At 39.4% G+C, this 12,028-nt stretch overlaps 1 protein-coding gene across 1 annotated transcript; it reads left to right on the top strand.

The window, feature by feature from the left end:
- Nucleotides 1-4,324: 4,324 nt before the first annotated feature.
- Nucleotides 4,325-7,986, top strand: LOC139130454 (uncharacterized). The gene is made up of 3 exons (XM_070696244.1): nucleotides 4,325-4,461; nucleotides 5,465-6,067; nucleotides 7,292-7,986. The coding sequence occupies exons 2-3, from the start codon at nucleotides 5,467-5,469 to the stop codon at nucleotides 7,873-7,875; spliced, it is 1,185 nt and encodes a 394-aa protein (XP_070552345.1). The 5' UTR covers nucleotides 4,325-4,461; nucleotides 5,465-5,466; the 3' UTR covers nucleotides 7,876-7,986.
- The last annotated feature ends 4,042 nt before the right edge of the window (nucleotides 7,987-12,028 follow it).

Below are 12,028 nucleotides of genomic sequence, written 5' to 3'. Positions count from 1 at the left end.
TGGCAAGTGGGATCGTGGAAGGCCATGGTGAGAAGTGGGGCAAGTCACGGAGTGCAGAAACCACAGTAAGGGGTGGACCATTTGATATCCCTGGTGGGGTCTGGAAGATTTTCGAAAAAAAAAATTCCCAACAGATACAAGGGAAAAAAATTCTGCCTTACATGACTTATGAAAAAAAAAACTGGCAAGCTAATGTGGAAGAAAAAACTATTAAAGTATCAGCAAGAACCTTTTGGGATGTAACTTTTACATTTCCATGCACCCATCTTGTCTTTCCAAAAGCCACTTGAAATTAATTTTCAGTTTCATTTGGCTTTTTGAATTGTTCACTGATTCTAGATAAGTGAACACACTCTTTGGATACATGCATATCATCTCCTGTGTGTTGACCAATAAATAATATTGTTCTCAGGTATGATTGCGACATGGACAGATTGCACTGAGATGAACTGCAGGTCAGCTAGCTTTGTAAAGGCAACAGCTGTAATCACAGAAATACAAACTTCGTGATTTCTAAGAAATGTTTTTCATTTGAACTAGTCTTGTTGAACTTTTGTCAGATGAAGGAAAGGCCAGGACTTCATTACTGCTTCATCCATTCAACTTTCATTGCAGTATATGCATCTAAGAGAATTCATAACAAAATAATGTTTCAACATTTCACTTCTGTTATCTTATTGCTATACAATACATCCATAATAAGGACACATGTAAATATTAGATCTATTAAATCCTAAAGACGTCAATCCCCTTTTCCCAAAATTCATTTGTAAGGTTTGTTTATGGTTCATGGGAGAAAGAGGATTAAAGACAGTTTTATAGTATGCCTATGCTGAATTCAGCAGGCCGTCTTCCAACTTCTTTATTTGATGGTTTCAATATACACATCTACCTTTGATCCAACCATGTTAAGTCAGTGTGCCATGTTATTCCAATTAAAGTTTAGTTTCTTTATAAACTTTGCATTTATGTACAAGTCCGTTGATGTATGACAAACAGATTGATTTTTCAACATCGAAAATTCTTTGAAGGAAGAATGCGAAAAAAAAAATTGGAGTCACGAGAAAAAAAATTGGAGTCACGAGGGAAAAAAATAACATCCGTGGAACATGTGGAAAAAAAATAATGCCCCCAAAATCTTCCAGACCCCCCTAGGATATCAAATGGTCCATCCCTAAGAGATCGCAGAAGGGTTAAGGCTGTTCAGATATTTGGCCAGAGTGGATATATATATATATATATATATATATATATATATATATATATATATATAATATATATATTATATTATATATATATATATATATACATATATATACATATATATATATATAGATATATATATATATATATATATATATATATATATATATATATATTAACCATAGATACAATGTACAAAGGGGCAACATTTCTGAACTCGATACCGACCGAGACCGCCTTTGAACGCACCTCTTAATTTCTCCGAAAAGTCCGGAGCAATCTTAAAACTATCACCGAACCATTGAAGAATAAAAGCATGTGCCATACCCGACATGTCCATATGTATATATGCCTAGGCGAAACTCATTCATTGAGTGTATTTGAACTGGCAACGATAATTTTAAGTTCTTGTAATCTTCACCAGTGTAATTTGTTAAACACTTGCAACAACCATGTTTTGGATTTGGTTTTGTGCTCATCACAAATTTCAAATGTTCAATCTGGTTTAAATGTGTTTGAATCAGATCACGAGTCAATTTCTTGTAGTTACAAACATATAAGATCAAAGTCTATTCGTGACAATCGGCTCATTTACAACTTCAAAAAGGCAGATTTTCCTGCTCTCAACAGAGTTTTAGAATTGATGCCTTGGTGTCTACTCGATGGTTTACATATTGATGAATCGGTCGATTTATTCTATGACCTAGTGTCTGCTGCTGTCAAGGACTATATTCCATCATTCAGGCCCAATCGTTCCTTTCCTGTTTGGTATGACAAGGAACTGATTGCAGCTCTCAGAGAAAAAGAGAATTCATTCAGACGTTTGAAATATGATAGATCATGTGATAATATTGAGTTATTTTGTATTAGGAGGTCAACTTTTAAGAAATTGTCCAAGAGTAAATACAAAACTTATATTAATACTGTAGCTGATAATATCTTAAATAATGATAAGCGCTTCTGGTCCTTGGTCAGAGCACGCTTATAAAGTAGTATTTCTTTTTCCATAATGAAGTATGGTGATCTTAATGCCATTGATCAAAAAAGTAAGGCTGAGCTCTTCAACAGCTATTTTGAATCTGTCTTTATTAAGTCAGACCACACATTTGATGTTACCAACCGTGATGTACCACAATTTTCTGACAAGGTTATGCAAAATGTTGAAATCAGTACAGAACAGGTGTATGACCTGTTGTCAAATATCAATGTTAAGAAGGCCCAGGGTGCTGATAATATTAGTAATCATGTGTTATCACAATGTTCAATTGGACTAACAGTCCCAGTTTGGAAGCTATATGTAACCTCACTCTCTCAGGGGTGTTTTCCTGACATCTGGAAAAGGGCAAATGTAATACCAATACACAAGTCTGGAAGCAGGGAACAGGTCAGTAATTATAGGCCAGTCTCGCTGCTTCCAACTATAGCAAAATTGTTTGAAAGGCTAATCTGTGCTAATATTTATACTCATGTTAGTTCAGTTATCACGACAAAACAGCATGGTTTTGTTCGACAGCGCTCTTGCATAACCAAGCTTGCTGTTCTTGTGAAAATGCTATTGACGCAATAGATAATAAGCAACAACTTGACGTTACATATACAGATTTCAGCAAGGCTTTTGATAGAGTTGATCACGTTTTCCTGCTCTACAAATTACAGTATTTTGGCATTCATCAGAATATTCTGAAATGGTTAAAAAGTTATTTGAATAATAGGCAGCAATGTGTTCTAGTAAATGGAGCAGCGTCGACTAGGTGCCAGATAACATCCGGTGTGCCACAAGGTTCCATTCTTGGGCCTTTACTATTTTTATTATACATAAATGACTTGCCGATGACTGTATCTGTTCCGTCTTTGCTGTTTGCAGACGATGCCAAACTTTTCAGTCGTGTTAAAACTCTTGATGATAGCAAGCACTTACAAAAGTCTGTAGATAAACTTGTTCAGTGGTCAAAAATTTGGCGCTTAGATTTGAATGCCAGCAAATGTAAGGTACTTACCATCACCTTAAAAAAGAAACCTATTAAGTTTAATTACCATGTGGATAATTGTTTGCTCGATCATGTTTCTCACATTAAGGATTTGGGTATCATTTTTTATTCAAAACTCACTTTTGTCCATCACGTACATTGACTCTATTGTAGGTAAAGCCAATCGCATAATTGGTCTCATTAAACGCAATTTTAATTTGATTACTCAAGTTGCTGTCCTTCGACACCTGTTTTTACTATGGTGCGTCCAATTTTAGAATATAATACAGTCATTTTCAATTCAATTTCTGAGAGTCAGGCAAACCGTATTGAGTCAATTCAGAAACGTTTTCTTAGATATTTACATCATAAACAGAGATGTCACAGTGACTTTTCATTTTGGTGTAATTGTGACTAAACTTCCTCTGTAATCATTTTAAAATTCAACCTTTGTTCTTACGTAGGAAACTATTTGATTGTATGTTTGTGCGTAAATGCCTTGTATCTTCTTGTGACTCTACAGATTGTACAGGTTTTTATGGTCTATGCATACCTAGACACTCTGCTAGACATAGACCTCTATTACATATCCCTTATTGTAGAGTTGATGTTACAAAAAATGGCCTGATTGGACGTACGTCACGACTTTTTAATGATCTGATTGATAAGGTTTGCGATGTCGATGTTTTGAAGAATCTCATTCAACTTTTAAAAGACATGTTAATTTGTTGTTGTCATTGTTTGATTTTTAGAGTACTTTTTGTTTGTTTAAATTTTAGCGTATTTATCTGTTTTTATTTTCTTGTCTGTAAGTGGCTGCCTGATGGCGCCGTTGATGAGCAAATAAAAAAATATTAAAAAAATAATTACAATCCAGCAAAGCCATAGCCGTCAATCTAGTGACCACACATGAAATCTAATTCGATAACTACGGAAGGAAATTTTCTCCCAAAGGAAAACTGGGATAGTACAACTGCAATGATTTTCGATAATTCACACTAGTCTGCTTTCTTCTGTTTCAAAAGAAAGAAAATTATTTTGGAAGCAAACTCAATATTCTGCAAGGATTTTTACGAGACGCTGTACCCCCCCCCCAATTCAAATGGTCTAATCCTATAGATTTCCGATCACAATTTGTTGGCTTCACTCTCTCCTCACGTAACACGTCCTTACACAGGTAACGATGGATAGCGTTGGTGTTCACCTCAATTTACAAATCTAAGCTCATGCATCCTAAGAACTATCTTTATCGCACACAATAGGGAGGAGGACTAAGAAGATTGACAGACAGGTAAGTGAGGTTGTTGTACTTCGAGTTGTCTTTCAAGTTCAACAACACTTTTCAGTGTTAGATCATGGTGCGTATAGGTCACAAGTTAAGTACAGATTTCTGTGGTGAGAAATCATCACATGATTGGTGGTGTGTTCATCTTTGGTGTAGTTACAGAGCGCACTCTTTTCTTCTTTGGTTAGCTTTCCCCCCCACCCTCCCCCGAAACGTTCGCAGCTTTAACGTTGAATAACTGTGAGTCTTGTGTGGCTCGGCAGAAGTGTTTAATATGGCGTACTAATATAGTACTACTAGAAGTCAATTATGGTATTTCGAATGACTGATATTATCAACAGTTCCTACAACGGCCATACCCTTTTACGGCTGCCGAAAAGTTTCTTACTCGCCAATGGGTCTCATCTTACCCCATTGCTATAACATCTTCTCATCGATATCTTTGAAATAAACGCGTTTAAATTCTCAGTAGATTCATTTTGGAGACAACAGTGTCCAACGGCCGATAGCACTAAGAATACTATCCAATGACTTGTGTAAACAAATCGATAGACACCCGGGGGACAAATATCGATCGATCGGGTTGCTATTTTAAGAATGTTCATCGATTTACGACACGAGTAAAATAGAAATCGATTCGAGTCAAATAGAATTACAAAATAGACTATTAATGATTGATTCCGTTTTCTTTTCCCTTCGGATCAAAACTACCCATTTATTACATTTCACCCTTAATTTGAATTTAACGTCAGCCTTTTCTAGAAAGGTGGTAATGCATATGCACCTCATATTTTGATATGTGATAGACATACAGAACTTATCTCTGATGCTTCACCTGGCTCCACACTTTGTACCGACTCGTTCATTCACACCTGGTGTGTTTTATCGAAAACTTTCTAGATGACTCTGTGTATGATGCCATTAACATATGCTCGCTCAACTTTCCGTATAGACATACATGTACATTGATTAAACACTAAGCGGAATTGTGTTCTTTTATTTCCTACAGAAATGTCAAACTCTTCAGTTAGCACGCCGAGGCAGTACCACGGCGAACTTCCAGGGGAGTCGCTACAGCTGCCTGGGGGCGCCCTTCCAGACCGGGCCAAAACTTGGGTACGATTGAATGTCGGAGGTACGATGTTGGAAACCACCCGCGGCACCGTTGAAAAACTAGGCAGCGAATTCTTGGCTCTTCTGTTAGATAAGGAAAATTTCGAAGACTGGCCGAAGGATGACATCCACAGAATTGACCGTGACCCCGAACCTCTAAAAGTGTTGTTGAACTACGGGCGTCTAGGGAAGATCCCGTCCGTCCCCGACGACATCACGGAGCAATACCTCTACGACGAAATAAAATTCTACAGAATGTCCGCAAAGGTCAGGGGTGCTGTGCTTGACTACTTCGTTGAGAAACGAAAAGGTCCGAGTACGGTGAAAGTCAAACGCCTGTCAATAGTGGAGATGGCTATGAACACAGCTCATAAACACCACAACGTGTACGCCGTGGTGCAAGGTGCCAGTATTTGCTGTTTCACTGTTGTTCCCGGCAGCGGCACGTGTTACAGAGATGTCAATCCGTTGTTTATGTATGAGAAGCCAAGCTTAAAGGGTAGGTATAGAATTACCCCTTTGATAACTATCGGGGTTGCAATATTTCCAGTGCTATAATGATGCTGGATAACAAAATTGCCGAGTTCTGCGAAACAAAAACCCAGGAATCTATCTTCAGGCTCAATGAATGTCGCCCTCTATAAAGGTTGACGGTTAACGATGCAGATCACCCCTCAACTTTCACATAGTATCAAAGTTGCACAAATGACCCCTTTTCTGAGTTAGAAAGTCGAGAAAATGAGAATCACATTCGGCGGACTTGAAAGGGTGTGTTTGGTCTTTCATCACAGTCACAGTGAGTGAGAGTTCAGTGACCGTATGGTTTTAGTGATCTTGTCGCTCAAAGCGACATATGCCTTTACTATTTTACGTGTTCAAAGTTGCTATTTGTATTCTGATGGAAAAAAATTGAAGACAAAATGAATTCTGATGGTGGCTGTTTGATTTGTCTTTGTAAGTGTCAGTAATTAAAAAAGTGAAAATCTAAGATTTAGCGATCGGTATAGAGGCCAAACAAAAATAGTGTTTCCGGTAGCGTGACCTACGCCGGAAAAACTCGCCAACCCTAGACATTTTTTTCTCGCAATTGTAAGTAATTTAGAGAAAATTCTCCAGACTTAACCGTAGTTTATGGGTTTGAGACACAGAAAGAAAAATAACTTAAAGAAACAGTTCTGCCGACCTAACTACCCTAAGGTTCCGAGGCATAATCAGGCAACATTTTTCATGTGGCCGGATTTGACCCTCTGTTCTATTAAAACGTTTTCCATAATGAAAGACTGTAGAGTAAGTGTGCGTGTCGATATTCGAAGCGGGACTTTCAGTTGGGACAAGTACTCTTAAATATGTAAATGTTATGACTGATCGACATGTGCATCAACGCCTAAGGTCATGTTTTTGCGTAGGGTCTTGGCAGCGATTTCAACAGTTTACTAGATATTGTAATTTATTGTGCTATATTTAGCTGTAAGTACCTAAAATATTTTTGAATTGGGTGGGATTTGAGGAAAAATAGGTACGTAAATCTTTCTGTGTTGGGTAAATTTTTCTCTTTTGTGTTTACGGGCTACTGATAATTGACGAGAAATCAAAAGTCGAGACTTTTAACTCCCATGTGCCAATTTTTTTGAAGGTCGACGAGCAACATGTGTGTTGACACTTTCAACGTGCCCCTTCATCGCTGTCTTAAGAAATTAATGTTCTCTTATTTTCTCACGTTCAGTTCCCGCCCTTTTCCGAGTTGCGTGTGTGGTATGCGGCAGGAAGGTCTGTTTGGCGGAGGATGAGCTCATAGGCACGGAAGGCTGGTGTCACAAATGTAGACGCTGCCTGCACTGTCAGAACATTCTCTGCGAAGACTTGATAACCACCACCTCGTCCGAAGATAACGACAACTTTGGTGTCCAGAGACCGGGGGTCGTCGTCAGCAAGACCGCGACCGTGACTTTCACCAATGAGATCCTAGAACCGAAGAGAGCCCCTGTCGCCGTTGTGGACGACAGCGCGCCGGCGAACGACGCGACAGCTGCAATCGGCAACCTTTCACCGTATCTTTCCGGGGTCTTTAGCGAACAGAACCTTCAAAAGATGGACACGCTCGCACTCCCAAAGTTGCCTCATGCAGGTCAGGACAGATCACCAAGGAATGTGCCAAATGGACAACTTGCCTTAAATTCGTCAAAGAAACTCGTCCTGAACTTGACCAACGACAAATCATATGATTTCACCCTGTCAAACACTGCACGGAGAAGAAAATCAGAACCCAAAAATATTTTGTCAACTAATTTGTTTTCGTCCTTGCCCTAAACTTCGGAGATTTAGTGAAAGTATACATAACATGATCCTAGCGTTGACATCTGCGGTAAAATTTGTGAATGATTCAAAAGTAGTTTATTTTGTCTCCATGGTGAGATCTTTACTAATGACAGTACTGTGTTTCTGCTGTTACTTTAGATCCAATCAGGCTGTCTGTACGTGCCTGGTTCCACAACTACATGTTACACTCTCCATGACGAATACATTTTCGATTTTTGTTTTCATATCATACAAATACTTCGCCTGAACGGACACAGCAATGCAACAACACATTAAACATATACTATTGCAAATCTCTTGGCTGTTTTTTCTTCCCCAAACTCTGGTTTCACCAATGACTTATTGTTTAAGGCAGCTCGCGCCTCGAAAATGAAAGCCTTAAAAGTTTTGCTCGCACTATCATCAAACAAACTTTTCCTTCAAAATCATGAATAAAAATCGGGGGTCACCCGCAAATTTTCACTAGAGAAACATATTACCCAACATTAACCGGTTATTTTAAATTCAGAATCGCCACCATACCTGTGTTATCTCTATGAGAAAATAAATAAAATTCCCTGTTTTTACAAAAACTAAGGCGATTTTGTAATAGCTTGAGCGTCCCAATATCTGTCCCCGGGGCGCATTTTATCTTTAATAAGTCAAATAAGTCTCCACCATTTGACCCAAAACAACTATATTAACAACAGTGATGGCTAACAATTATGCCATACCGGCGAATATCCGACTTTACGATGATAGGATCGATTACAATATCTCTCCGGAAATTGCCTTCTCATACATCACGGCTTTGGCAATCGCTCTCATCTTTATAGCGCCACTAACGGCGAATGACGAGTAATGCAACTATCCAGCCTTTGATCACAGTTACATAGCTTGTGTATAATTCCATGTGAATGATGAATGAATGAATGAATGAATGAATGAATGAATGAATGAATGAATGAATGAGTGAGGGAATGAATGGCTACCTCCAGATGATCTCGCTTTCTGATACTATTTTCCAACTAACGGGTGGGGGGGAGGGTGTTACATCAGTCATTTTCTTTCAGAAACGGACAATGTGAAGTCTTTAGCTATAGAATAAGAAAATCAAATGTTCAAAGTGTCTGAGTGGATACAACAAATTGACCTCTGCGACTAGCTTTAGCTTGACAGCTTACGTTTTACCCTTGGTAAAATGACACGACTACTTGTAAAGCTGACTGACAAGTCATTGTGGCAAACGAAATGATCACGGGGCCCTTCAAGACCGCATCATGCAGTTTTACAAAGTGCCAAAGGTCTGAACAAAGACTCTCCCGGTTGGCAGTTCAAGTCGCACGGGTCAGAAGAAATTGCACAGACTGCATGCGTCTTAAGCACGCCTGGGGGTACCCTATACAACTGACGAACAAAGCATGATTACTTTGTGTGCGCTCGTCTGAGCGATAGAGCTATCTTCTTTCCACTGGCAATCAGCGGCAATCAGCTTTCGAATCGGCGAAAAGAGCAGCCAATCAGCTCGATTTCGTCAGGTGTTGTCAGGTGCTGACGTTTTAGCGTGTTGGGAGGGCTAAATAGCGACCGTTAATTTGATAGGAGATTTGATCACGTAGGGTAACGGACGGTTAATATGACTTTGCCCCTTACAATCACACGGTATTGCAATTGAACGCCCGAGAGATGACTATGTGAAGTTTTACCCGTACCCGTACCCGTTCGGTTTTGTTTCAAGGAAAGAAAGCTGGCTTCAACTAAGATGAAATATATAAATAATTTATTCACATTCCATAATTATGATAATGAAATAATATTTCTGAGATCATTCTCGTCAAGTTAGCCGGCGCATGCGCATAAGATCAAAAATAAGACGTCTTTTTTATCCGACGCACCGCAACTGAATCAGCAATGCTAAATTTTCTTCGACATTTGCCTTGTTTAGATTTTTCCATCCTACCTGCAGCATATGCAATGACTATTGAAAATGACAAAAGTCTTGATTGGGGTCCCCCAAACAACCTGAAGAAATCAAGGCAGGGCGTTGCACATACCTCATTTACACGAGGCAAGGCGTATGCGCCAAGTCGAAATATACACTCTGGGAGCGCGAAGCTCCAGTCTGTTATTGAGATGGGGAAAAGGATATATATAGACTTCAGGTGTGTTGTATCGGTGTTTCAGGGGTAATCATACCACGCGGTGCTTGGAGGCTGGTTCTGCAGGATTTTTATATCCCGTTCCGTAATGAACGGCATTGGGTGACGTCCCTGCAGGATGTGTGTGAATTGCCAATCTCCCGGCTATGTGTTACAATTAGAGTCGCAGTAGAGGCAAAGTGAGTTTCTTCTGATGTGAGTGCCAGGAGGCAGACCGGTCAGATAACACATTTACGTACAAAGAGTTCAAATTGCAGAATGCTGAAACCCTGACCAATTTCCCTATATAGAAACCTGTGTGTATGTGTATGTGTGTGTGTGTACACCATCTTACAAAGGCGGACCTGTATCCCCCAATCGATATATTTTATGGCATTAAGCCCTGTCAAGGTCTGAAGACTTGCCCGTGTGTTGTGCGTGATTAGGATCTCGCGAGGGGTGGCAAGGATGAACGAGTATGCCATTCTAGCCCCGCAAGGTATAATTTTTTCATTAATGACGATAGATTTGGAGACAGCTGAAGGCCTGCATATTTTACAACTTCACCTGCGCTTCTCTCGCCGATTCGTGATCGCTCCCATGATCCAATGGCAAATGTAACCAGACAGGCAGTTATCGATCCAAAGGTTTGTTTCCAATAGGGTTTAATTAGCTTTGTATGAAACGGTAATGTAATTGATATTAGTGTCTGAGATAAGCAGATATTGTGTTTTGAAGGCAGACCTATTAAAATTTATGTGTTTTTCTGGTAACCCGACCTACCTTAGAAAAACCCGCAAGCCTTGGACATATTTTCCGCGTTTAAAAAAAAAAACCCAAAAAACATTGAGTGAATTCCCTAAACTATTTTAATGAAAAATAAAAAAAAATCTTCCCACATACCTAATTCGTGCAGGCATATAATCGTTAACACAATTTGTATTTAGCCTTATCGGACTACAACTTATCGCCCATATTTCTTGCTTGCCACCTTGGTATATTGTGACCAGCCTTGTCGCTTTCAAAATATGTAGTTACATCTGGCAGTCGTCTGCGTACATTCCGATTGGCGTTTAGATCGTATCGGTGAAACGGTTCCCTATGGTCATTTGGGAAAGTTGGGGAAAATATTACAGGATTCACGGATCCGTTGGGGAACCATTAGTTTATATTGTAGATTTATGGACTTTAAATATACGCACTGAAGATAATGCATCAACATCTGTTCTTATATTCTGAGGTGGGGGGAACATACTATTATGCAAATTATTACCGAGGGACGCTTGAAATATTCAGATTTGAAAGACTTTGGGTTGTCAGACGTTGTTATCAAAATGTGTCGAAAGCAGCTGAACATTTTTAGATGGGGTAAAAAAACGTTAACTCCATGTTGTGTGTCTGTTATGTGGAAGTTCCTGCTTCAGACACATCGAAGTGGTTGGAGTAGTTGTGATTGGCCGGGTCTTGTACGCCCCCGCATCGTTGGATATGTTTTTCTTCGGTGGGCAGCTAGCCCTTTGCACAGAGAAGGATGTTGAAAAGCGCCTATACAAGTGATTGAAACAATTTGGGGGAATTTCGTCGGAGACTCAACGTCCGGAAAATGACTCGATGTCGTTTATCAAGTGTCTCCATACATACGTCAATATGGCTACTTTTGGGCAACGCTCTCCGTACATTCGAGACCCGATACTTTCTTTCAGTATACCCGGCTCCGTAACACTATTAACTGTCATTCGTTTTGTTTTATGGCAAAGTGTTGCAATTATTACTCCTGAAAGTTCTCAAAATGTGTCTGTTGGTGTTCCAAGGGTAATTGCAATAACGTTGACTTCTTCAAGTTCCCTCCACCTGACCTTGAACGCTATCAGTTGACTCCTAACACAGCCTGAGTGTTTACCGTTTGGTTGACGCACTTCCATGCCAGCAGTAATTACACTTAGGCCAAATAAAAAAATGTTTCCTGTAACTCAACCTACCCTTTTTAAAGTCCTTCGACCCTAAACTTTTTTCTCATTTTCAAAAAT

Source organism: Ptychodera flava, chromosome 4 (genome assembly GCF_041260155.1).
Source record: "Ptychodera flava strain L36383 chromosome 4, AS_Pfla_20210202, whole genome shotgun sequence".
NCBI lineage: Eukaryota > Metazoa > Hemichordata > Enteropneusta > Ptychoderidae > Ptychodera > Ptychodera flava.
Note: the sequence above shows the minus strand (reverse complement) of the source record. Positions and strands in the feature narration are given on the sequence as shown.

Coding starts and splice junctions, on each gene's coding strand:
- LOC139130454 (XM_070696244.1), top strand. CDS start 5,467: ATGTCAAACTCTTCAGTTAGCACGCCGAGGCAGTACCACGGCGAACTT. Junction 6,068..7,291: donor TGAGAAGCCAAGCTTAAAGG/GTAGGTATAGAA, acceptor TCTCACGTTCAG/TTCCCGCCCTTTTCCGAGTT.